Source organism: Podarcis vaucheri (assembly GCF_965113315.1).
Source record: "Podarcis vaucheri genome assembly, chromosome: 2".
Lineage (NCBI taxonomy): Eukaryota > Metazoa > Chordata > Lepidosauria > Squamata > Lacertidae > Podarcis > Podarcis vaucheri.
Window position 1 is genome coordinate 25,778,764 of NC_138760.1, and position 27,367 is coordinate 25,806,130.

General features: G+C 46.4%; 1 protein-coding gene across 1 annotated transcript; it reads left to right on the forward strand.

Moving 5' to 3' along the window:
• Positions 1 to 8,913: 8,913 nt before the first annotated feature.
• Positions 8,914 to 26,698, forward strand: LOC309526538 (transmembrane protein 198-like). Its single transcript, XM_082212757.1, has 5 exons — positions 8,914 to 9,112; positions 16,098 to 16,335; positions 19,366 to 19,941; positions 23,719 to 23,867; positions 25,106 to 26,698. Exons 2-5 carry the CDS (start codon positions 16,155 to 16,157, stop codon positions 25,250 to 25,252), a joined length of 1,053 nt encoding a protein of 350 aa, XP_082068883.1. The 5' UTR covers positions 8,914 to 9,112; positions 16,098 to 16,154; the 3' UTR covers positions 25,253 to 26,698.
• Positions 26,699 to 27,367: the final 669 nt, after the last annotated feature.

The following is a 27,367-nucleotide window of genomic DNA, read 5'->3' on the forward strand; positions in this document are numbered from 1 at the left end:
GTTAAGTAAAGAACACTGTACAGTGGTGCCTCGCAAGACGAAAATAATCCGTTCTGTGATTCTCTTCGTCTAGCGGTTTTTTCGTCTTGCAAAGCAAGCCCATTGACGGATTAGCGGATTAGCGCTATTAGCGGCTTTTAGCGGCTTATCTGCTGATCGGATCAGCTGATAAGCGGCTTAGCGGCTTAGAAAAAGGGGGGGAGGAAAAAAACCCCGCAGGAACTCGCAAGACATTTTCGTCTTGCGAAGCAAGCCCATAGGAGATTCGTTTTGCGAAGCACCTCCAAAACGGAAAACTCTTTCGTCTAGCGAGTTTTCCGTCTTGCGAGGCATTCCTCTTGCGCGGCACCACTGTACAAACATGTGTTTCAGAGAGGCATTGTTCTGGGCTACCCAGATGACAAGACCCCTCCCCCCTTCTCAGCCTTGCTGATGTGATCTGAAGAAAAACAGAGCAATATATTTGGAACCACCTTGAATTTATCTGCCATCTCCAATGCAGTACAGCAAGAAATCAATAGTGCTTGCTTCTGAACAAGCATACATACACTGGATCTAGCTGCAAGTTTTATTTCAGTCTCGTCAGTGCTGAATGAGTTAAAAGTAGAAGTGACCAAGACTCAACTGTCAGAACCATGCACTTAATCCTAGGACAGTAGTGAGGGCAAAACACTGCAAAGAGTAAAGGCATTTTTTAGGCAGGGAAACCTCCAGATAAAACTAAAGCAGAATAGGTCACTGGGTCAGCATTTAAAGTACTGCTGAATGAGCTGACCTTCCTTGCCAACTATAGTGGTTCCATGACAAATGGATCAATGTGGAAAGAGTTCCCTGAGGGTAGAAGTTTGAATGCCACTGTGATAAATCAAAGCGAAGCATTTTTAAAATTAAGACCTGAAAAGCCTGAGGTATTGGATCAAAACGTGAGTTACTAAATCAGTGTTCCCTGCAAGACATAGCTCCATTGTTAGCAAGATAATTTCCATTTTGTGGATTGAAACAAGTGGGCTTCAGTCTGCAAAATCTTGTGCTGCAATAAATCTGTTTGTCTTTAGGGTGCCGCAAGACTCCTTTTCGATTTCATGATAAGAAAGGCATTCACTGATAGTGATCAGAAGTTTAAAATGGAGCAGACAAAGTCCCTGAAGCAAAGCAATAGGAAGCATTGTAATGCTTTTTGCTTTTATAGCACACCATTTGAAATATGATTTGAGTGGCGCTGTGGTCTAAACCACTGAGCCTAGTGAGCTCCCGTTGCTCTGTCCCAGCTCCTGCCAACCTAGCAGTTCGAAAGCACGTCAAAGTGCAAGTAGATAAATAGGTACCACTCCGGCGGGAAGGTAAACAGCGTTTCCGTGCACTGCTCTGCTTTTGTCAGAAGTGGCTTAGTTATGCTGACCACATGACCCGGAAAGCTGTCTGCGGACAAACGCCACCTCCCTCGGCCAGTAAAGTGAGATGAGCGCCGCAACCCCAGAGTCATCCGTGACTGGACTTAACTGTCAGGGGTCCTTTACCTTTACCTTTATACATCTATAGCTACCCCCGTTTTCATGTTTAGACTTTACAGTGGATGAAGAAATGGAGACTCCCAAGATTAAAATACAGAACTAGGCAGGGTAATTCTATAGCCTCAAAACTAGAGTGGTACTTTTGCTACCTGAAGATCAGCACAACTTACAGTAACCATGTCTATTCAATAAGTCTTCTTGAATTTAATAGGGCTAACTCTTAGGTAAATGGAGTTAGATTGCAGTATGCTGTACTTGCCCAGCAGAAAAGTTGAGAAGGAAAACACCACAACAAAAAGCAGAGCATGGGAACATGCTTCCACAGGCTTCCAAAACTCATGCAAAGGCCTGGGCTGCAAGAGTTCTCTCCTGACTATATACTGAGGTCATCTAACAAAGCCATGCAAAGATTGGTTATGGAACTCCCTTCCCCTGGATATGTGCCCAGAACCTGAATATCAACTGGAAGCACTTGAGAATATTTTCATTTGGGCTGGCTTTTACCCAAGCCTGAGTCCTAAAAGACCATGCAGTCTTCCGAGGGAAATTGGTGCTTCAGGAAAAACATTATCTCATTCAAAGCTGCAAATGCACTGTAAAGGGTTTTCAAATCAAGTTCCAGTTTTCACCAGCAGAGGACAATTCATCCCCTTTCAACTCCCCTCTCTCACAAGTGGCAACAGCTGGTAGATATGCATTGTTGCAAAGGAAATTGGCGTGGGCATGTCCTGGCTGGCATCGTGGCATCTGGGGAATGAGTTGGACCTTCGAAGCCAGGGGTATATCCTGTAACTTGAGGAAGCACAAACTCACTGAGAATGCAGATCCAGTGATTTGGGAGTCTGTGGGAGCAGCTTGGAAATTTGGCTGCCTTCGTAGAGCAAGGAACAATATTTTCCGCTCTTTTGGACACAAAATCTTCCCTACTACATTTCTGCTTGGGGTTTCATTAGATTCAGCCAGGTGTGTTTCCTCAATCCCCCAGACAACCCGCTTCCTTCCACATGTTGGAGTTTCACAGCAGAATCTAGGACATAGCTGGATTAATTATTAGTTGGAATAAGCTATAGAATTGGGTCCTTACTCTAACTAAAATATCTAAGGATACTTGGACATAGCAGGTGGGTAGCATAAGACTACACTTCCCAAGAAGAAGGTACCATACATGAAAAGTGTTTAACAGTATACTCAGTATAGTAAAAAAGGTAAAAGTAAAGGACCCCTGGACAGTTAAATTCAGTCAAAGGCGACTATCGGGTTGCAGCGCTCATCTTACTTTCAGGCCAAGGAAGCTGGCATTTGTCCACAGACAGCTTTCTGGGTAATGTGGACAGCATGACTAAACCGCTTCTGGTGCAGCGGAACACTGTGACGGAAAGCAGAGCGCACAGAAACGCTATTTACCTTCCCACCACAGTGGTATCTATTTACTTGCATTGGCGTGCTTTCAAATTGCTATGTTGGCAGAAGCTGGGGCACAGCAACGGGAGCTCATCCCGTCGCAGGGATTTGAACCACCAACCTTCTGATCGGCAAGCCCAAGAGGCTTAGTAGTTTAGACCACAGCGCCACCTGCTCCCCTTTGTCAGCATAGTAAACACATGCAATATACTGGTAGTCATACACATACCCATTCAGTTCAATGTGACTTCTAGTTAAGAGGGCATAAGATTGCAGCCTGAAACATTGCTAATCTTATGATTTAACAGAGTAATCCTAGCTATGTCTACTCAGAAGTAAATCTGATTTCTCTCAGGTAAGTAGGATTAGGTTTGCAGCCTTAGCCTGAAATCAGAATGGCAGAGACAGGGCTGATGGGAAAATTATTTTGGAGGAAGCGGACTTGCTTATGTAAACATAAGATGGATGAATTTCTGGCCAGTTACTGATTTGAGAATGGCAGTGAAATGTACCAAGAACTTGGGTTGCAGAAGGACATCACAGTTTCTTAACTATAAATGTGTCCTTTCCACATTTTGGAAGAGGAACACACCACAAGTCCAGATTCTGATGTAATGGCAAACCAGTCTTACTGTGCCCATGTGTATTTCTTCAAGGTGGCAGGAAAATAGAGGAGTGAAAAGGAAGTGAGTTTTGCTCTGAATACCCGCTTGCTCATTCACGCTAAACTGTGGTTTGGCTTAGCACTACATGGGAACTGGGCCACTGAGAAACTCAGCCTTTGGGGGGAAACTAGAGGATGGCAAATCATGATCAGATCTCTCTTTACATTTTTTGTAAAAAGATGCCACAATTTGGTCTGTTGACAGCAGTGCTGGGGCAATTCAAGCTCGCAGCCTATATTTCTGATGAAAAATGAACACACACAAACCAGATTTAGGGAATACTTTTATGTCCCATAAATTTAGTCAGGTGTGGTGTGCTGGGTCGCACACACACACACAGCCACCCAGAAACAACTTGATCATCATCCAAGCCTGGCTCCCTTGTTTAATATGTTGTGGCGGTCCATTTCCCCTTTGCAGATTTTGGATGGTGTGCAGAACGCCTTTTACATGTGGTTCAGAAGCTGAGCTACAGTTATGAAGACTTGATAGAACCTAGAAGTGAGGAAGTTTCTACTTAGGCATGACTTTTGTCTACCCCCCAATATATATACATATATATCTATATATCTATATCTATATATCTATATATATATATATATATATATATATATATATATATATATATTTGCTTTCGTAATATATATATATAATATATATATATATATATATATATATATATATATATATATATATAATATATATATATATAATGATGATGGGTTTTTAACCAAGTGAAATGCTCAAGGCTATACATGAAGTTAAAGGGACGCGGGTGGCGCTGTGGGTAAAACCTCAGTGACTAGGACTTGCCGATCGCATGGTCGGCGGTTCGAATCCCCGCAGCGGGGTGAGCTCCCGTCTTTCGGTCCCAGCTGCTGCCCACCTAGCAGTTCGAAAGCACCTCTAAGTGCAAGTAGATAAATAGGTACCGCTTTATAGCGGGAAGGTAAACGGCATTTCCGTGTGCTGCGCTGGTGCTGGCTCGTCAGATGCAGCTTGTCACGCTGGCCACGTGACCCGGAAGTGTCTTCGGACAGCGCTGGCTCCCGGCCTCTTAAGCGAGATGAGCACACAACCCCAGAGTCGGACACGACTAGCCTGTACGGGCAGGGGTACCTTTACCTTTACCTATACATGAAGTTAGCAGCCAAGTTCCACCAAATGCCAACCTTTGCCCAGATCCAACAGCCGTAGAATCCACATGCCTTTATTCAGGTTTTGGACTTCTGATTTTAGACAGGGGGAAAAGCCCACAGTGATTGCTTCTAAACCCACTCCTCTGCCCTGACCCACTAAACCCCATTCTCTCCGATCTGCGGATTAAAAAAAAAAAAAAGGTTATCCTGCTCCCATTCTCCCTTCTTTGTGATGACTCAATAGACTCCTCTTTCTTCTCCCCAAGAGCGCTGGCAAGAACTCAAAGCCCTCTGGCTCCCGGCCTCCTCTCCATTCTAACCCACCAGCCGCAAACAGAACAGTAGCAGGGAGCTGGTCATGGGTGACCCAGCCACTGTGGGACAACCCCTCCTCCCAGGATCATGCGCCTAGTATTACGAGTACCGGGCCCTATGGGCCTTGGGTGCTGAGAGTTGCCTCCGACACAAAGCCTCCTCTGTTTGCTCCAGCCAGGGCCTGAGAGAATCCAGTGTGCCTCCGAGGAAGGCGGGGGCAGAGGGCACATTGTTTGGAGACTTGCAGGAGATCGCAACATTTGGACATTATTACCCATCTCCCAAGGGGGTTGGGGAAGCAATGCCCTGCCAATGAAAAATCAGCACCAAAGAGGCCCTGATTCTGTCTGCGGTAGAGGAAAAAACAGAGAAACTTGTGGCACCTTAAAGATCAACACATTTATTACGGACTCGAATCCGCAAGAAGCTCATGCCCTAATAACTATGTTAATCTTTCAGATGCCGATCAGAAGATTCTTTGCCGGTTTTGCCGCAAAAGATTAATATGGCTGCTGTCCCCTGTGGAAATTAAAGGAATGAGGCCTTGGTGGTTTAGGGGAGACTCTGTAAGAGTCTGGAGCGCCTAAAGGGAATGAGAGACTAGTGGATCAGCGTGACTGGAAGCTGATAATGAAAGCAGCAAAGATTAGTGATTGGAGGTGGTGTTGTGGTACACAAAGTGGTTCAGCCTCTACCTTTTATTGGGAGAAAGCTGTGCAACTCAAAAGCACCCGACTCTCACCAGAGCAATTCCATACTGAAAAGCATCCTTTACTTTTTTGGGTTCTTTGCTCTAAGGCTTCCTCTTTTGTCCAGTCAGATTCCCTTTCCCTTCAACATGAGACCAACTTGGGAGCCACTCTTGAGAAGTTTTCTGGGGCATGGCTTTGAAAGGAGAACAGAGAAAACAGGAGACTGGTACAGGGGTGAATCAAATTTATATACTATGGGAGCTCTGGCTTGGAAGAAATGAACTTTCCAAAGGCCTGAATATATTTTTTTTAACTCATTTCTTTATTGCTTTGATGTTGGGATACTTCAAAGGCAGCTCTCCAACCCAAGCTTCTGTTGGCTTCTGCCTATATTCTGTACAATACCAAGAATTGGACTGGATCCTAGTGCTCTGCTCCACAAATTTCCCCAAAGAGCAAAAAGTCCCATGGACAGTATGACTGGCTTAGTTTCCTTGGATATGAGCACTCCGGCGACTTCTGATGTCTTTGTATTCTTCGCTTTATTCACAAATATACAAGCATAGCCTGCTGGAAGCAAGACTCTCCAGAGGGTAACCATGTTAGTCTGTTGCAGCAAAAACAACCAAGAGTAGATTATTTGTTATTTCTGGATGCAAACAGACTCCTACCGGCAGCAACCAAAATGCAGATAAGTGTCTCAGGTTCCCAGAGAGTTTGTTTTAGCTCCCCAAGGCTGCAACAGCTTAAACTCTTTGCTCTCAGCCAGTCAAAGGATGACACTGTCTCTAAACCAGTGTGCTTGAACCGTAGGCTGTTGGACTACATCTCCCATCTCTCTTGACCGTTGGCTAAGCTGGCTCTGGATGATGGGAGCTGTAATCTAACAACATTGGGCGGCCTAAGGTTGAAGAACACTGGTCTAAGCTGTGGCCCTTTCCCCTTCTACTTGGCGCACAAGTGTCACGTTTCCAAAACATCTTGGGTATTGCATCCCAATGACTGGAGGGAGATTTCCAGCTATCAAGGAACATTACTGTTATTTTCCTAAAGCCTATGGCCACACAAAGATTGCTTCAAGGCAGTCACCAAGACAGCCCCAACACCTGTAACTTTGCCGTACAAGGGGGTTCCTGCCTTGCCTTGGCAGGACTCAACTGCATTGAGCCTGGCTCAACCAAGGATGAGAAAATCTTGCTGGCAGGTGACATGAGGCCACTGGCAGCATCTCAGAGGCTGCAGCAATATTACCAGTCTCTCTCTCTCTCTCTCTCCTCCCTAGTCTTGGAAGGAATCAGAGAGGAGAGAAACAACCTCCCAAAAAGACATATGGACCAACAGTTGGGTATTCTTTCCTGGCCGGGTGGGTGAGCTTCTGATCACTGATGGTCAGGACAGGAAGAAGCCAAGCCTCCACTGCTCGTTACGTTCCTCCTGCAGTGACAAAGAGAAGGGGCTGATGCTAATTCAAAATGTTCTGTTGTTGAGACCATCTGCTCTTGTCACTGTTGGAAAGGGCAACGCTGTACTGATAGCAGGATCTGGGGCATTCAAAAGGAGGTGGGGCTTACTTGAATTCAAATAGCAGAGCCAGCGAATAGGACCCTAGAATCAGCCCTCCTCCCGCCCCCTGCCCCAATTTCCCACCTAGTTTCTGGCTAGGAGTGGCATCCAGCAGGTTAGACTAAGTAGAGTTTTCCCCCCATGCATTCTATGAAAAGTACCGTATTTTTTGCTCTATAAGACTCACCTTTTCCCTCCTAAAAAGTAAGGGGAAATGTGTGTGCGTCTTATGGAGCGAATGCAGGCTGCGCAGCTATCCTAGAAGCCAGAACAGCAAGAGGGATCGCTGCTTTCGCTGCGCAGTGATCCCTCTTGCTGTTCTGGCTTCTGGGATTCAGAATATTTTTTTCTTGTTTTCCTCCTCCAAAACCTAGGTGCGTCTTATGTAGCGAAAAATACGGTGCTTTTTATTTTTCTTTGTGTTATTTGCTGCACATCTGAAAACATTTGTGCAGGAGAAGAGGAGGAGGGGGTCGTTTTCAAATCAAATGTTAACTTTGGCCCATGCTTTTTTTTAAAAAAATACCACAACACATCTGTACAAGACCAGATGTGGAAAAACCAACGTTGCAGCTTTGGCATCGCAGGAGAAAAGGCCTCGGGACTCGATATGTTTGGGGGGCTTGTGAGCTAGCGCAGCCGCATAGCTGGCCCATCTCCCAGCCAGGAAGCAGGCTGATTCTCTGCTGGGGGCTCCAGCCCTCTTGAGGAAGAGCCCCCCCCCGGCTGTCCACTCCACACCCCAGCCCATCCTCCTCCAGTTGCTGGCTGGGCTTCAGACACCTGCTTGGCCAGCTGGCCGGCTAATAAGCCTGCAAGGAAAGTCTTCTGCTGTTTGACATGCCCACTGCCAGCATTCCTGGAGGAGCTAAGGCCAGCGAGCCTAGGACCCAGCGGCGGCAAAGCCTAGGCCTTGGGGCTGGAACACAGCAGCCGGCAGGTCTTCTGTGTCCTGGCTCAGTTGGTTAGAGCATGGTGCCCATCATGCCAAGGTTGCAGGTTCGATCCCCTGCATATTCCTGCACTGCAGGGGTTCGGATGAGATTGGTCCTCAGGGTCTCTTCCAACTCTACAATTCTCCCACCTTTCGAAAGGGCCCAAGGGCGGGAAGGAGAGATTGCAAAGCTTCCAACGTCCCCAAGCAGCCCAGCTTTGGGGGGGGGGGTGCAAAGAGAGGGGCTGCTGGAAGCCCCCAGGATTCCTCCCCCTCCCTGCCCTGCAACAGTTGGCCCTATAGAAGCCCCCACAAGGCCGCTCTCCCCGCGCACTGATAAGTCTAAATTGCTCCTTTCTCTGCAGGACAATCAAACCATTCTCTGCAACTGGAAGGAACCAACCCTCTTGCCCCAAAAAAAGAGGGGGTGGGGGGAATAGACCATTCTTTTCCAGCCGCGGCTTTCCGCGGATTCAAGAGCCCAGTTTCTCTTTCCGCTACCCCTCTTGTTTTTTTTTTTTTTGCCAGAAACATGGAGAAGGAGGCGGCGGTTAGTTTCTCCTTTCTTTCTGGAGACCCCATTCTGTTCTCCCTCGGGTCGCCCAGCTTCTCCGCTGGCCCCGCCCAGCGCTTGATGAGGTCACTCTTCAGCTGTCGTGGGGGGGGGGAGATTATTTTGCCCCGAGTTTTTTGAACTGGAGGAAAGGGGGGCTAAATCGGGGGTGGGGTCTGTGCGGGGGAGGAGATTTGATCTTTTATTTAGGCACCTCTTTTGCATGCTCTTTCAGTTCCCAACAGTTAGTCTCCGGAGTGGGTGGAGCTGATAGATGGGATGGTTCTTTTGCAAACCAGTCCCGTCTATATGCGGTGGTGGGAACCCTGCTCTGGACTGGTAAGTTATATCGACCAAGCGGCTTTATGTACTTTTCTTTTCCGGTGATGTGGAATAGAAATCCGGACCCCCTTTATGCTCAGCGTTAAAGCTCCGAGAGCGGTTGTCTCGCGCGTCCGCCCAGCCCCTCCAAAGTCAATATAGTTTTTTGTTTGTGTCTGTGCGTGCGCGCTTCAAAAATAATGTTTTTTGGGGAAATGTTCTGCATCGTTTCAGAAGGTCTTTGCCAACTTGGAAAGTTGGCTGGGATTCAGATCAGGGTGGCTGGAGGGAGGTGACTGGTCCCTGAACGAGATTTAAGATGGGTAAAGGGGGGGGGGGGTGGCAGACCAGCAACAGTTCTCTCCTCCCAGTGTCCGGATTATTCTGAGTCCTTCTGAGCTTCCGTAGAATTCATTCCTCAATTTAATATCTGGGAAGCTTTTACCAACGAGTTCATAAAAGAAACGAACGAGGGCCGAGCAGTGTGAGCCTCCTCCTGCCACTGTCCGTGATTTGATTGCTTTATTTTTATTTTTAATTTTTTTTATGACTCTCTCCAACACTTCTTCAGCAATCCGCAGAACTTTGTTGCGAGCCCTAAATTTTAGGGATTGCTTGCTAAGCCTTCCACCCACCTCCCAGATTCCCAGCTGTGTCCTTTCTTCCCTCCCTCTGAGCTCAAGCAAGCTAATGGTATTCTAAACTGATTCTTGTTCTCTGATCCCAAAGGGAATATTTCCGTTAAACTCAGCACCGTTTTCCTGTCTGGGAGTCAAGCCATGGCTGGGGCGGTTTGGGGGGGGGGGAGACACAGGGAGGAGCCAGCAGCACCTCTGTAGCCAATATTGTATATACACATGCAAATAGCCAGGATTTCGGGACCCACTAGTTCAGCTGCCGCCCTCAACGTGGCAAACGTGCGTGAGTGAAATATTGCGTGTGAAAATGCTGTGTGTGTGTGTGATGGGAGCAAATATACTCAGGGAGTTTGACTAAGTTTTGATCTGAACCAGGGCTCAGGGCTCAGGGCTCAGCCCTGAAACTGGGGCAAGGTCCTCATATTATACATACAGTAAAGAAAAAATGCTTCTGCATATTTGCAGAGTGTTTCCCTCTTTAAGTACCCTCCGCTCACCCAAATTAATGCTGCCTTCCCTCTCGTCCCCTTAAAAGAGAGATGGGCTTCCAGCAGATGAGCCCTTTCTGACACTCATCCTGAACGTTCAAAAACAAGGCTGCAGCCTATATGTACTTTCCTGGAAATAACTCTTCTCTATAGATGTCTCTAGCATTGTGCTGCTTCTTCTAATTTTCTTGCAGGAGAAGAGTTCTCACTTAATAACTGGCACAAGAGTTTCATGCAATTTCCTATGTGAAGTCATTTTGTACCATGTATAACCAGTGGCATAGCGTGGGTTGTCAGCACCCGGGGCAAGGCAAGTAATTTGCGCTCCCTAACCCGTGGATTTGCGCCCCCTCACCCGTGGATTTGCGCCCCCTAACCCTAACCCCCAGATGTTGCGCCTGGTGCGGCCGGCCCCACGCTACGCCACTGTGTATAACCAAACACCATGCGTACCACCCCTCTGTCAATCGTCGTTTCCCCGTCCGCACAATTTGATAGGCGTCTGTTTATGATAATCACACCTGCCTCTCCCCCTGTGGGTTTGGTGTTGTTTTTCTGCAACGAAATGTGTATGACTCAAAGGTACTGTCCTTTGAATTGCATTAAGTTCTCTGCTTTAGCCATCCTGTCACATTTAGGATGATTTTAAAAAAGTGGAATTTTAAAATCACTTCAATGCACATTAGTGACTGAGAATACTGAAAGGAGTGGCGAGAATGATAGAATAATGGAATCAAGTGTAATCTTTGGTTGATGGTATAACAGAATTGCAACCTACAATTAATTACTCATGGCTAGCTGAGTCTGCTTCATCACCTTGCGCAGGTGAGAGGCATTCTTTGTGAATACATCTCCTGCTTCTTATGTAACTGTGATCCCTTCCTCTCACGACTGCCTTGTAATATTTCATTGCCCTGTTGTAAGAACTGGACTAGACTAAAGGCCCTTACGTTCTTACAGGTTTTAGGTTTGTTGAATTTGTGTACAGTGGTACCTCGGGTTACAGACGCTTCAGGTTACAGACTCTGCTAACCCAGAAATAGTACCTCAGGTTAAGAACTTTGCTTCAGGATAAGAACAGAAATCACGCAGCAGCGGTGCAGCGGCAGCAGGAGGCCCCATTAGCTAAAGTGTTAGGTTCTTCAGGTTAAGAACAGCTTCAGGTTAAGAACAGACCTCTGGAACGAATTAAGTACTTAACCTGAGGTACCACTGTATTGCTTTCCACAAAGTCCCCAAGTGATTTATGAGAATAAAATGCACTAATAAAAACAGGTAAACGTATTGAAACATAACATGAAAACATCCAATCATTAATGCTGCTGAGAAAACAGCAATGTATTCGCTTGGAGCTAAAACAAAGACAAAGTTGGTGCGCGGTGGACCTCCTTGGAGAGAGCATTCTATAGATGGGGAGGCTACTGCAGAAAGACCATTCTCTCGTTCCCATCATCTGGACCTTCCTTGGAGGTGGCATACAGAGAAGGGCCTCAGATGACCATTCTGGGATCTGGGCAGGTTCTTATGAGGAAAGCTGAACCTTTGTGTACAGGAGTCCTGAACCATATAAAGAAGTGGTCAACCAGATGTCTATTTGAAGCCCACAATCAGGGCAACAGCCATCTTCCCATTTGTGATTTTCAGCAACAAGCAAAGAGAATGAAAGTCCCGCTGGGTTGCCTGTAGGAAGCCCAGCGAACAACAGCACTTTCTGGTTGCTATTCTCCTGGTACTCGGAACAGTGGCGTAGCGTGGGGGGTGCAGGGGGGGCCGGCCGCACCGGGCACAACATCTGGGGGTTAGGGTTCGGGGGCGCAAATCCACGGGTTAGGGGGCGCAAATTACTTGCCTTGCCCCGGGTGCTGACAACCTACGCTACGCCACTGACTCGGAAGCACCCTGCAGATGTTGCAGACAGCCATTATGAGCAGTAGCCACTTACCCTCCATGAATTTGTCTAATTCTCATTTAGAGCTGCTCAAGCATCTTTCTTCAAGGTCCTGGGTACATATGACAGAATTAGGGACAACATTTGAGGAGCATCACTGTGCAGCTCAGTGTCTGGCTGTCCTGTGCTCCCCACCCAAAGGTCTGCACCCAGGATAAATGTTCCGTTTGTCTCCTGCATTGACTTTGGGTGAAAGTGTCCCCCCCCCTTGAGCCCCCATCATTCCTGCTGGCCATCTGTCTTCTTGCCAACTTTACTGGTTATTTTAGAGGCCACTCCATCAAAGTATTACACAAAGGGAACAGTGGCTGGATGTAGGCAAAGTTGCCAGCTTTTAACTGTAGAACACAACACTCCACAGAAATCAGGAAATTTGTTGTCATGTTCTCAGGGAGACTGGGATGGTCTGACTGATGGGGCATTTCTTGGAGAAAGGGGGCACTTGGCAACCCTACTGACAGGGAAGTCTTGGGGCCTGTCTAGATTTCCTTGCCTTTCACCCAGGGCCTGTATGAAAAATGATGGATACCTTCTCCCTTGGGAAGTTGGGAAAAGAGCCCAGAAGTTCTGGCACCTAGTTCTGTCTCTTGCTCCAATTCACTAGGCTTCCCCTTCCCCTTCAGAGCTGGGGATAGGACCTAGAAGCCATGGCTGGTGACCAAGTTTAATAGTTGTTGAATTTAGATGTAATTGTTGACTTCCACCTCTTTGTGTCTCTTGACAGCCCCCAAACTACCCCCTTCCATCTCTCCCTGGTGCAAGGGGAAGGGGTTGAAAGTTGTACGCGCAAGCTTTGGCTTGGATTGTATGTGACGGATGCCAGATTGGGGGAGAGAGGGGAGGAATAATCCGTTGCCAATTCCATCTGGGTGTTTTGGGGGGTGGGAATGGAGATTAGTTATGCTTTCCACCACTTGGGTCATGTGAACAGCTTAACCCTTGGGGAGCGGGAAAGGGGGATAGGAAATGAGGTGGGCAGGGCCTAGTGGACATAATAAGAAGAGCCTACTAGATCAGGCCAATGGCCTATCTAGTCCTTCATCCAGTTCTCACCGTGGCCAGCCAGATACCTGTGGGGAACTCACGGGCAGGATTTGGGCACAGGAGCCCTCGGCCCACGTGTGATTTCCATCAACTGGTATTCAGAGACATACAGTGGTACCTTGGGTTAAGTACTTAATTCGTTCCGGAGGTCCGTACTTAACCTGAAACTGTTCTTAACCTGAAGCACCACTTTAGCTAATGGGGCCTCCCGCTGCTGCTGCTGCGCTGCCGGAGAACAATTTGTGTTCTCATCCTGAAGCAAAGTTCTTAACCTGAAGCACTATTTCTGGGTTAGCGGAGTCTGTAACCTGAACCGTATGTAACCTGAAGCGTATGTAACCCGAGGTACCACTGTACAGTGGTACCTCGGGTTAAGTACTTAATTTGTTCCAGAGGTCTGTTCTTAACCTGAAGCACCACTTTAGCTAAGGGGGCTTCCTGCTGCTGCCGCTGTGCCGCTGCTGCACGATTTCTGTTCTCATCCTGAAGCAAAGTTCTTAACCCGAGGTACTATTTCTGGGTTAGCGGAGTCTGTAACCTGAAGCATATGTAACCCGAGGTACCACTGTACTGCCTTTGACAGTGTAGGGAAACCCTCCTCAGAGCCAGTGTGGTGTAGTGGTTAAGAGCGGTGGTCTCGTAATCTGGGGAACTGGGTTCGCGTCTCCGCTCCTCCACATGCAGCTGCTGGGTGACCTTGGGCCAGTCACACTTCTCTGAAGTCTCTCAGCCCCACTCACCTCACAGAGTGTTTGTTGTGGGGGAGGAAGGGAAAGGAGATTGTTAGCCGCTTTGAGACTCCTTAGGGTAGTGATAAAGCAGGATATCAAATCCAAACTCCTCTTCTTCTTTTTCTTCAGCTCTTGCCAACTTTTCACTCTTAATCACTTTAAAGGCTTCTCTGACATCTTGTTTATTTCAAGCACCAACAGAACAAGAGTTTGGACTTGATATCCCGTCTTTCACTCCCTTTAAGGAGTCTCAAAGCAGCTAACAATCAGCCTGGTTCCATCCCCAATACAAGTAGAGCCTATTCCTTTGCAGCCTCATTTTAAAAGTAGCCCATAGATCAAAACCATAAGGCGAGGGAAACATAAGGGTCAGACTGAGTCCAAACCAAAGGCCAGGCAGAACAGCTGTGTCTTGCAGGCCCTGCGGAAAGATGTCAAGTCCCTCAGGGCCCTAGTCTCTTGTGACAGAGCGTTCCACCAAGTCGGGGCTAGTACTGAAAAGGCTCTGGCCCTAGTTGAGATCAATCTTAACCACCTTGTGACTTGGGACCTCCAAAATGTTGTCATTTGTGGACCTTAAGGTCCTCCGTGGGGCATACCAGGAGAGGCAGTCCCTTAGGTACGTGGGTCCTATATCGTCCAGTACTGGTTTGATGTCCATATCACGATATTGGTTTCATAATTTTTGACCTGGTAATATATCATGAATCATGATGTGTGTGTGCACGCTAAAATCACAGTCTGGGAAAACCGTGAAGTCGGCCAATGCCTCTTCATAGCTTCATCCTTGTTTCATACATTGCAGTATATCAGTATATTGCAATGTTTAGCTGGTGATAAATCACGAAGCTGAAAACCAGGTATCGCCCAGCCCTACCAGGCAGGCAATTTACTCTACAGTCTGTATGCCCATCACACACCTATTTATGTTCGTAATGACTACCAGGATCCCTCCACCCACTGGAGAAGTATGCTCAACACAAGAAAGCTCCTTTTTCTCTCTCTTTACCATAAGTAATCATATACACTTAAATCTATGTCTCAGTCCCCTTACCTGTCTTCCCCCTAAACTGAGAAGCTTAAGTGTTGCTTCCCCCCTTGATTGCTTTGATTTCCTTTTTCTGCACCTTTTCTAGCTCTAGGGACGAGACACTGGGGAACTATTGATCAGTTTCACTCCTGGTTCAGAGCCAGTAACTTAGATTTATTCAATAAGCAAACATGTGGCACTGTGGGTTACACCACAGAGCCTAGGACTTGCCGATCAGAAGGTTGGCGGTTCGAATCCCCTGACGGCGTGAGCTCCCGTTGCTCAGTCCCTGCTCCTGCCAACCTAGCAGTTCAAAAGCACATCAAAGTGCAAGTAGATAAATAGGTACCGCTCCGACGAGAAGGTAAATGCCGTTTCCGTGTGCTGCTCTGGTTTGCCAGAAGTGGCTTAGTCATGCTGGCCACATAACCCAGAAGCTGTACGCCGGCTCCCTCGGCCAATAGAGCGAGATGAGCGCTGCAACCCCAGAGTCGGCCACGACTGGACCTAATGGACAGGGGTCCCTTTACCATTTATGGTTATATCCTTATGTGTAGTAGGATTACCCTGTTCTTGAGGTTTGGGCTGAGGAGTGCTGGGAGGGACAGCAGAAATCTCTCTTCCTCCACCTCCCAAAATAAATTTCTTTAGTGACAGAGGTGCAGTCACAAATGTCATATTATAATCCTAATTTGTATCCCTGAGGAATATTTCTACCTATACGTACTGGGCAGTTGGCATCTTTTTTATTATGTTTCCTTACACATTTTAGCATCATTTTGATGTCCTAATGTGTGTTCCCTTGTTATGCTGTGCTCTTCTTTCCTGAATCGCATAACTGCCCCTAAACAAAAATACTTGGTGAGGTTCGTGGCTCCGTTTCAGCTGTGCCACCACAGCTCTTTCCCCCCACGCTCTCATCAGACATTCCTTGCACTGCTATCCTCCTCCAGCCACATCTCTCAATCTTCCCCCAGGCATCCTAAAGGATTTAGATCTCTGATGGCCCCTGCTGTGCTCCTGGAGGAAGAGGAGTTGGTTGGTTATGGGTTTTTCTAAAATTCTCAAGTCAGGGGCATTTGGCACTCTTCAAGCTGAGAGTAAACCTCTCTCTCTCTCTGCAGGCTGTCCCTCCTGCTTGGATGGCTCTTGAAAGCTGAGCTGCATCCCGGCTGACCACCATGGACCCGACTCCGCTACTTCCAGTTACTCCTGACCCCAGGGGCTTTAATGAGGGGGCAACAGAGCCCAGCGATCCTGCCTCCGATCCCTGCGCCCTCCTTTCCGAAAGGCACTATGAGGTGATTCCCTGTGTGATCTGTGGCCTCTGCTGCGTTTTCGGAGTTGTTTACTGCTGCTTCGGTGAGTAGAAAGGGGAAAGAGACAGTTCTGTCTCTGATTCCATCTCAAAACTTCACTTCTCTTTCCTTTTCCCTCTGTTCCCAATGGGTTGTTTACATGCACTAGCGATAGAGGTTGGCGCCATGGCCGGATTTAGGTTTATGAGGCCCTAAGCCCAGGGGTCAGCAACTTTTTTCAGCCATGGGCTGGTCCACCGTCCCTCAGACCATGTGGTGAGCCGGACTATATTTTTTTTGGGGGGGGGAAATGAATGAATTCCTATGCCCCACAAATAACCCAGAGATGCATTTTAAATAAAAGCACACATTCTACTTATGTAAAAACACGCTGATTCCTAGACCATCCATGGGCTGGATTGAGAAGGTGATTGGGCTGCATCCAGCCCATGGGCCTTAGGTTGCCTACCCCTGCCCTAAGCTACTGGAGGTAATGGGGCCCTTTCTATGTCCAGCTATCCTTTGTCAACAACAAATTGTTGCTGTTTTTTGTGTTGAATGTATGCTATATATGCCCATTACTTAATCATAGGAGCCTACACAACAACACTGTTGCTGTATGTATGTTTTATTTTATTCTGCCAAGAGAGCAGGAAAACTCTAGGATGTTTCATTGAACGTAATCGTGGTTCTAGGAAATATACCTGAAACACTGAAAAATTGTCGCATTTTCCCATTAAGTGAACTGAGTAATTAAGAATATAAGTCACAACTGGAGACAAAATATTTGGGGTCTTCCGATCTGGGGTAGGTTAGCCAGCCCGAACTTTGCAAGGGAGATAGAAAGCAGAGTCTATTGTGGAAGGTTGGTGGCTTATAAATGATGACTTATTTGGAACCTAACTCTGTGGGCTGAACAAAACCATATATTAAGAGTCTTAAATGTTCCTGTCACATGTACTGACTGATTCGGGCATTTTAGCCTTCAAAGAGTGAGGAACGACGGGGAGGGAGAGAAGAGGGTGATAATTTTTCATTGTCTTTTTCATTTTTTTAATGCTGGGGGAATCAGAGTTGTGTTTTCTTTAAAAAGACAGAAATTCCACCTCTTCTTCCCTGCCACCCTGCAAAAATTCCAACAACCTCTCAGCCCATGTTTTGAATTACATGAAATAGCCAAGCTAATAAGAACTGTGTGTCCTCCATACTTGACCTATTTCAAAAAGAAACAAGTTGTCCTCTAGTAATTGTGATAACAGTGAGTCTGCGTCATAAAACTTTTATTTCTTGATGTTTACAGAAGGACTATTTCCCTACATCCCCCCCAAAAAAGGTAGCTTTTCTTGCCATGTTTTCAGTTTTAAGAGATTCTAGCTTAACCATAATAAGAATTTAGATGTAACATTTTTTCAGTAGCCCCTGTCTGGGAATATCCTATTCACGAAATATACCCTCCCTGTTTTTAAAGATTTCCTCTGCTAAACTTGGTGTGTGCAGAAGCCCCCAGATTCTGTCTAGGACATCTTCCTTTAAAAAATATATTTAAAAAAATTAATATTCAGGTTTATACATTTCACTGATTTTACAATCATTTTGACATTTCAAAACTCGACTTCCTTCCCCCGCTTTCTGCGGTTCCTTAAATTTATTTTTAATATCTTCTGCATATCCAAATTAACTTAATTTGCTCACTTATTCATCTTCTTTAAATATATACTCTTATGAAACTGCAGGTTATTACAATAGTCCTGCCAATGCTTTTATCTGTTTACAGTTTATCTGTAAGTATTCAACAAACCATTTCCATTCTTTTATAAAAAGTTTGCTATCTTGATTTCTTATTCTTCCGGTAAGTTTCGCCATTTCTGCGTATTCCATAAGTTTTTGTATCCATTTTTCCTTTGCTGGGATTTCTGCTTCTTTCTATTTTGGGGCGAGTAACATTCTTGCCGCTGTAGTAGTGTACATGAATAAATTTCTATACAGTTCTGTCCCTATAATTCCCAAAAGAAAAGCTTCTGGTTGTTGTTTTTAAGCAAACGTTATTTTAAACATGCTTTTCATTTCATTATATATCATTTCCCAGCAAGCCTTAACCCAGGCATGTCCAAAGTCTGTTTCGGGGCCTAATCTGGCCCGCCAGTCGATTTAATCCGGCCCATGTGGCAGTATACGTCCTGGGGTAAAATCCTTAAAAAAAGCACAACAACTTTGGGGTAAAATAACGGATGTTCACTTCATCAAATCTGGCCCTCTTTGAAAAAGTTTGGGCACCCCTGCCTTAACCTTACTACAGGACCACAACTGTGACTTCAAAGAAGAATAGGAACCTTTTTCAGTCTATTTAAAAAGACAACAAAATGAACTGGACTCCTTGGCAGGTTTTGAATAAACATACACAAATTAGTTGGGTTAATATGATGGATAGATAATACAAGGATGTATACAATTTTATAATATGCAGAAAACAATAGGAGATGAGAAATCAGAGAGAGGAGCTGAGGGAAGTCCTGGGGGGCAGGGAGGGAGGGTTTGTTGGTGAGAAGGGAGGGGAAAGAACAATGAAGATGATTTGTATTGTTGATTTGCTATGGCCTCGGTCCAGTATATCTGAAGGAGCGTCTCCACCCCCATTGTTCTATCCAGACACTGAGGTCCAGCGCCGAGGGCCTTCTGGCGGTCCCCTCGCTGCGAGAAGCAAAGCTACAGGGAACCAGGCAGAGGGCCTTCTCGGTAGTGGCACCTGCCCTGCGGAATGCCCTCCCACCAGATGTCAAAGAGAAAAATAACTACCAAACTTTTAGAAGACATCTAGAGGCAGCCTTGTTTAGGGAAGCTTTTAATGTTTAATAGGTTATTGTATTTTAGTGTTTTGTTGGAAGCCGCCCAGAGTGGCTGGGGGGACCCAGCCAGATGGGCAGGGTATAAATAATAAATGTTGTTGTTGTTGTTTATTATTATATTTTGAATTTGTTAATATATATTTTTAGAAAAAAATCAAACAACCTTACTACAGGACCACCACTTATGATAAAAAGAACCTTCTTTCTCCTCCCCCCCCCCCCGCTAAACTTGGCCCTCTTTCTGTTGCCAGGCTACCGCTGTTTCAAAGCCATCATGTTCCTCTCTGGCCTGCTCTTTGGCTCGGCCGTCATCTTCCTGCTTTGCTACAAAGAGCGCATCTTGGACACGCAGCTGAGCTTGGAAGTCAGCGCGGGCATTGCTCTGGGCATCGGCGTCCTCTGCGGCTTAGTCACGATGCTGGTGCACTCGGTTGGCTTGTTCCTGACGGGGCTCCTCCTCGGCTTGCTCCTGGCGACGGCTGGACTGGTGGCCACGGAGCCTCTGTGCCAGCTACCTAGCGCCTGGGTGCCCGCTGGCTCGCTGCTAGGATCAGCTCTCTTGGGTGCCGTCTTGGCCTTGCGCTGGCAGAAGGCCCTGACGGTGGTCTCCACGGCGGTGTTTGGGGGCGCCGTGCTGACCCTCTGCTTGGACTACGCTGTGGAGAACTTGGCGCTGGGCCACCACGTGTACGACCGCCTCCGCCTGGCTCCCCCTTCCCCGCTGTGCTGGTGTGGCTGGGCTGTGCTGGCCACGTGGCCCGTCCTGGCCTTGATGGGAATGCTGCTGCAGTGGAGAGTGACCGCAGAGGGCTTCTCTCACACAGATGGTGAGTGGATGGCTTTAGGACCATGCCGAAGGAGGGGAGAAGGTCCAGTTGTACTGGGCAGGGGGCATTCATGGCAACCTGCCTGGGACCCCACCCCCTCAAAAATTATAGTGTACAGTGGTACCTCGGGTTACATACGCTTCAGGTTACAGACTCCGCTAATCCAGAAATAGTACCTTGGGTTAAGAACTTTGATTCAGGATGAGAACAGAAATCGTGCAGCGGTGTCTCAGCGGCAACAGGAGGCCCCATTAGCTAAAGTGGTGCTTCAGGTTAAGAACAGTTTCAGGTTAAGAATGGACCTCCAGAATGAATTAACTACTTAACCCGAGGTACCACTGTATGTACTTTTATTTTTAGGTTTCTAGGCTTGATGTTATGTTATTAATATAGGAGATAGCAAAGTGGGTGAAAAGAGAAACATACCAGAAGCGGAAGTTGGAAGAAGCTCTGGAGGGGAGGGAGGAATATATAATATATGTTAAGAAATGGAGATGTATGTAATGAATGAAAAAGAAAAATGAATAAAATTTTTTTAAAAATCTGGAGGCGGGCCTGTACCTGCCTACCTCCTGCCCAACAAAATGAGGCCCATTTTTGTAAGAGACTTTAGTAGCAGACAGTGTGCAAGATTCGCCAGGCAGATTTTGCACCCGACCAAGTGAAGATGTTTGGGTGCCAAGATGGTGTCTGACATCTCCACCTTCTGAGGATCATTGGCTCTGGGCTAGTTTCACACACTTAACGCCCCATCCTGTGAAATTCTCTCAGTTATATTTTTATCTGCACAATCAGAATAAATTTCTGGAACCAAAATGCTTTTTCTGTGCAGCCTCAGCAGGAGCAGTTGCGACAAAGGAAAAAGAGGTTGTATACATGTGGACTGTGTCCCTGGATGAAGTGACTTTTCTCCTTTAAGTTCTCAAAGGTTATTAACCTAGCTCAAGGTTGTCATCTGAACTATCCAGAAATTTAACCGAGAATCAATAATAATAATAATAAATTTAATTTATACCCCTCTCTCCCCAGCCAAGACCGGGCTCAGGGCGGCTAACACCAAATATAAAACAATTGATTGAAATACAACTTAAAAACAAGATTAAAATACAACATTAAAATGCCGCCTCATTTCAGCAGAAACTCAAAAACTTTTGGGGGGATGAAAACGTCAAGTCTTCACCAAGGCTAACTATCCAGACTGGTCCAACATGGGCCAGAAAAAAGCCAGGGAAGTCCCCAAGTAGGAGTTCCGTCATAGTAGGAAAAAGGAAAAAAGAAAGAGGGGAAGGGGATCAAGTTGATTCCAAGCCAAAGGCCAGGCGGAAAAAACTCTGTCTTACAGGCTCTGCGGAAAGAAATCAGATCCTGCAGGGCCCTGGTCTCATGAGACAGAGCGTTCCACCAGGCTGGAGCCAGTGCTGAAAAGGCCCTGCCTCTGGTTGAGGCTAATCTGACCTCACAGTCAGTCTATCATTTGAAAAGAAAAAAAGAATTTAGAGCCGTCTTGCCCCAAAATGGCAACTAGACATTCCGTTTTGGCGACTGTAACTGTGGTTTAAGGAGCCATTTGGCACCTAGAGTTTCTGACGCTGGTAGTGGAGGGAAAGTTGATGGGCAGCAGAGTGCCAGCAGTCATAGAGAGACAGGGAGGTGTGCTGCACAGTTAATCACTTTTTCTTCTGTCCTTCCTTGTCCCCAAAGGCCTCGTGCAAATCATTTCTCAGTCGTATGACACGGAGTGTCGAGAGTGTCAAACAAGGACTAGGGAGACCCAGTTTAAATCCCCAGTTGGCCCAGAAAGCTCACTGGGTGATCTTGGACCAGGCACTTTCTCTTGGCCTGAGGACCATAATTATGGCAGTAAGATTGGAGTTGGGGAAGAGGACGAGAGCCAAGAACAGCCCTCCGAGCTACATGGATGAAGGGTCTGGTAAAAAGTAGTAAATTAATAAATACTACTACTACTAAATAGACACAGGTGGCGCTGTGGGTTAAACCACAGAGCCTAGGACATGCTGATCAGAAGGTTGGCGGTTCAAATCCATGCGAGGGGGTGAGCTCCCGTTGCTCGGTCCCTGCTCCTGCCAACCTAGCAGTTCAAAAGTACATCAAAGTGCAAGTAGATAAATAGGTACCACTCCGGCGGGAAGGTAAACAGCGTTTCTGTGTGCTGCTCTGGTTCGCCAGAAGCGGCTTAGACATGCTGGCCACATGACCCAGAAGCTGTACGCCGGCTCCCTCGGCCAGTAAAGCGAGATGAGCGCCGCAACCCCAAAGTTGGCCACGACTGGACCCTAATGGTCAGGGGTCCCTTTACCTTTTACTACTACTAAATAATAGCTATACCCATCATTACTTTGCTTAGACTAGAGGAATCTGACAGACATGAAAAAAAATCAGAGTTCTCAAAATTCTGAAGAATGCAACATTATGTGGCATGATAACAACTGTGCAGAACTCTGTTCACCTCCCAGCACGTAAAAGAGAGAGACTTGTTTGGGACTTTTTTTCTCCTTCCTCCCCACCTCCACTTGCCTACATTTGATTCTCTGGTCAGGAAAGGAATTCCCCCATAGCTGAAGAGTGAGAGCGTTCATTTTCTTTCTTAGCATTGCCTCTCCTTTTTTTAAAAAATTAGATTTATAGATATATACACACACATACACGGGTGGCACTGTGGGTTAAACCACAGAGCCTAGGACTTGCAGATCAGAAGGTCAGCGGTTCAAATCCCGGCGATGAGGTGAGCTCCTGTTGCTCAGTCCCTGCTCCTGCCAACCTAGCAGTTCGAAAACACGAAGTGCAAGTAGATAAATAGGTACTGCTCCGGCGGGAAGGTAAACAGCGTTTCTGTGTGCTGCTCTGGTTCGCCAGAAGCGGCTTAGTCATGCTGGCCACATGACCCGGAAGCTGTACGCCGGCTCCCTCGGCCAGTAAAGCGAGATGAGCGCCACAACCCCAGAGTCAGTCATGACTGGACCTAATGGTCAGGGGTCCCTTTACCTTTTACACACACATACACACAGTCATAGAAAAAAGAAAGTGCACCCCTCTTTGAATTCTGTGGTTTTACATATCTGGACATGGTGTAATATGTCATGTGTTGTTGTTCATCTGAGGTTGTATTTACCTAATTTTAAGATCTGCTAAGGAACAAATGTGGGACAAGGAACAAATGCAGGAAGGTAAATGGAGTTTCCGTGTGCTGCTCCGGTTCGCCAGAAGCGGCTTAGTCATGCTGGCCACATGACCCGGAAGCTGTACGCCGGCTCCCTCGGCCAATAAAGCGAGATGAGTGCCGCAACCCTAGAGTCGGTCATGACTGGACCTAATGGTCAGGGGTCCCCTTTACCCCTTTACACCTTAAGGAACAAATGATTGTCTTTATATGTAAAACCACAGAATTCAAAGAGGGTGTTCAGTGGTACCTCGGGTTAAGAACTTAATTCGTTCTAGAGGTCTGTTCTTAATCTGAAACTGTTCTTAACCTGAAGCACCACTTTAGCTAATGGGGCCTCCCGCTGCCACTGCGCCACCGCTGCTCGATTTCTGTTCTCATCCTGAAGCAAATTTCTTAACCCAAGGTAATATTTATGGGTTAGCGGAGTCTGTAACCTGAAGCGTATGTAACCTGAGGTACCGCTGTACTTTCTTTCCCTCGTGACTGTATATATATATATAGAGAGAGAAATACACATACGTATAAATTTGTATTTATAAACTAGCCTTCTTAGGAGTAGTCTCCCTCTGCTTTTTCACACCTCTTCTCTTGCCCAGTGGTCCTGAATCGGCGCCAGAAGCAGCTGCAGCTCTTACGGATCCGGCAGCGCGAAGCCAAGAAGAGGCAAAGCCAGCTTCCTCAGGATGGCTCGTACCGGAATAAGCCCAGCGCTGTCAAGCGCTGTGCAGGAGATGTCCTTGCACCGGTGAGTGGCTGAAAGAGTTCCTGTCACAAATGTTCACGATCTTAACTCTTGGCCCCCGTTTGCAACATGCAGTGTCAAACCCCTGATCCCAGCTGTGTCGTCACCTTCAGAATGCCCCTTTGGCCTTTTCCTGGCATCTTCTCAATCCTCTGGAGCAGGTGTAAGGGAACTTTTTCACCATCTAGCTGTTCCTCAATTCCCCAACAAGCATGGCTAATGGCCGGCAGGGATGATGAGAACTGAAAAGGTTCCCCATTAGGGTGGTTCATAAAAAACTTTTTTTAAAAAAAATGCCTGCTCCAAAGGTCTTATCTCACTACACTTGGGATTATATAGCTATATCTGAAATTTCATGGATATCAGTTAATATCTTGACCCTGCTCCACAAAAATAGCTGTTTACTGTTTACAAAATAAGCAGCTATCCTATCTTTAAAAGATGTCTAAAGGCAGTCCTGTTTTTAATATTTAATGCTGTACTGTTTTTAACACTTGATTGTGAGCCACCCAATATCATTAATATTACTTGGCCATTTTCCTATGTCATGAAGGCTGAAATTTCAATTCGGTGGAGCAGGGTCACGATATTAACTGATATGCATGAAATTTCAGGTATAGCTATATAATCCCTAGTGTAGTAAGATAAGACCTTTGGAGCAGGCATTTTTTTAAAAAAGGGGGTTTTTTTATGAACTGCGCTATGCCCCGTGCCTACTCTGCAGCCAGCCAATGGGGATGTGGACCATCACTCCTTTGCACACATCTCCTCTGTCGCTTCCACCCTTTACATTTATAATCGGTGGCGTAGCGTGGGCTGCCAGGGCCTGGGGCCACACGAGATGGAAGAGAGGGAAACTGATGGAATACACACGAACATTCAAATGCCTAACCGTGTCTGCATCACCCAGGAGATCACAGCCACAGAGAAAAGAGATGTTCTATTGTCCGGAGAGGTTGGTTCCTGGTTCACATGGAGAAGCCATTTTCAAGGGAGCCCAGTGACAAAGCGCGCAGCTGTATTGAGGCAGCACTTGGTGTCAAAATTTTGCGCCCCTAACAATTTTGCAACCGCCCCTGTGGCCCTGCCCCACGCTACACCACTGTTTATAACTGAGCATAAGGCAGGTTCTTTGTCAATGTGGATTGGCTCCTAATGGAGGTGTGTGGGGAGGGGTTAATATGTCGTTCCCCTTTCCCAGTTCACGCACTGACATTCCATTCTTTTTCTCCACCCCAAAGAGTTATATTCAGAGCCTGCGCGACCGCCAGCAACTGGGAACTGGTACTTCGCTGAGCAACCTGAGTGCCAGTGCTCACACCGCTGTGGATCTGGATTACGACTCTGGCTCAACTGTTCCCCTCACCACGCCCCGTGGCTGCCTCTGAAGGAAATGGTTTCTACTTCCGCCTGTGCCTTAACAGGGACATAGCACAACTCTGCCCTCACTGGGGGGGGGGGTCTGAATATTTCTGTCCCGTGCAGTCACTTGACTGATATGCAAGCACCCTCAGCTAGCCTGCTATATATATATTTTTAAAAATGTTCAAAAGCAGGCAGTTTCCTTTCCCGTGTGGGAAACTTGAGGCCAACAATGTGACTGAATCAAAGTAGCAGGAAAGAAGGGATGTTTTTTAATAGAAAAACAACAACCACAACAACACTATTAATTTATTCCCAATTAAGTTAAGTGAAAGAAGCAAGCCATCTTCCTCTGCAGGGTATCTACAGCTGCCTTGCAAGCTATGCTGCAATGAACTGGTTCCCTCTTAAGGTGGCTGTCCTTGACTTTGAAGCTAGTATAGTATCTGTCCTCTGCGGGCTCAGTTAAGCCATAGACATCCCCTCTTTTGGGGGATGAAGGGGTTTATTTGCCCTAGAGGTCTAGAACTAGCAACAGGGTACTTTGATTACCTTTTGGCTTCGATGAACAGCCCTATTTTACCTCGGGGATAAAATAGCTAGGGGGTAACTTGAAATCTTCGCACCACAGGTTGGTGAGGTAAATGGTTCTGATCTATGGTGCTTTTCACAACAATATGGTTTGTTTTTTTTTGTATGTGGGTCAGATGGCAGAATCTTGTGAGTAGAGTCGCCATTCAATTATTCTTTCTCTAGGGCAGTTTGGCTTGCCGATACAACGTGCGTAGGGAACATTTGCACCGTCCAAAGTTATTTGAACTACATCTCCCTTCATAGCAAACATGGTCAATGGCCTATCAAGGGATTAGGGGAGTTGTAGTTCAGAAACACCTGAAGGCCCGAAAGTTTACCACACCAGGCTTATATAAGAAGGAAAAATTGTGCTTTTCTTTCCCCAACCCCCATCAAACTCAAAAGTTACCTTCCCAAATCCTCTTCAGTCATTCATAAACCCTTGATTATGTTATGAGGGGGATAGCAGAGTTCACAAATATGGCCCCACCTTCCCACTCAAATGGCTATGTGTGTAAGGGAAGAATTCCCCCAAAGGGCTCTAATTATCATCCAAAGTGCCTTTTCTCGTCTATACAGAGCCTTACCTGCACTGAAGTGGCTTTCAGTTTAACCTGACTGTGGTGCTTTTTGAAAACACGTAGAGAAGGATTAAAAACCATTCTTTTTTAAAAAGAGAGAGAGAGAGAGAGAAAGCTTGAACTCTAAACTGTAGGCTAACCACCCAGGTTTCAATTCCTAAACTATTAATCTGAATTCAGTGAGTACACAGTGGGTTTGAATCCTGGTCAAGAGACCTGTTTTGTTATAGCAGATTGTTTCCTGTGGATATTTGTTGTTGTTACTGTTTTTATAACTTCTGCTTATAATACTTAACACTGATACATTTGTGCTATGCAGTCTGTCTCTATAATCACTTGGGTCACACTATAAAGAGGCTGGAGTTGGGTGAAATGGGGGTGGAGAGAAAATGGGGTGCAACAGTGGGTCGGAGCACAGATGTGTACACACATCAGATCCAGCGGATTGGATCCTTTTGAAACTCTACAATTTTCCCAGGGATTTCTAATCACATCTCTCTCCATCATTGACTGAACTGTAGAAACCACCCATTTTTACAGAGCAGCCTGTAAAACCATGGATCTGAGACATAAAGCCTTTTTTAAAGGGCTCTCCCTCAAAACCATCACAAAATTATTGATTGCCCCCGGTATGCAAAAGAAAGTTGGGGGGCTGGTTCTTAAGCCGTTGACATCCACAGTCACACACTGCTTTATTTTGACTCTCTTTCTGCCTGGGTCCAAACATTGCTGCTGGGCAGTTGTGTGCATCTGCATGTAATATGATACAAATCTGCCTAGCGGAAATAAAAGGTTCTGGTGTCCTGTTCACAAACGTTAAAAAGCAGACAAGCCGTTACCAGCCTGAGACTTGGGCTGCATTAGAAATAATTTTGCTGTTGCCGAACTTTCTATTCTAATGCCCGATGATCTCATCGAAAGTTAGCTCTTGTTTGCCTCAGATGTATTAAACTTAGGTTTACTGCTTTGCTGTCACAATTTGAATAC

Bases quoted from the DNA above. Each gene is read 5' to 3' on its own strand.
- LOC309526538 (XM_082212757.1), top strand. From the start codon at position 16,155: ATGGACCCGACTCCGCTACTTCCAGTTACTCCTGACCCCAGGGGCTTT. The intron at 16,336-19,365 runs GTGAGTAGAAAG...TTCTGTTGCCAG, and splicing joins AGTTGTTTACTGCTGCTTCG to GCTACCGCTGTTTCAAAGCC. The intron at 23,868-25,105 runs GTGAGTGGCTGA...TCCACCCCAAAG, and splicing joins CAGGAGATGTCCTTGCACCG to AGTTATATTCAGAGCCTGCG.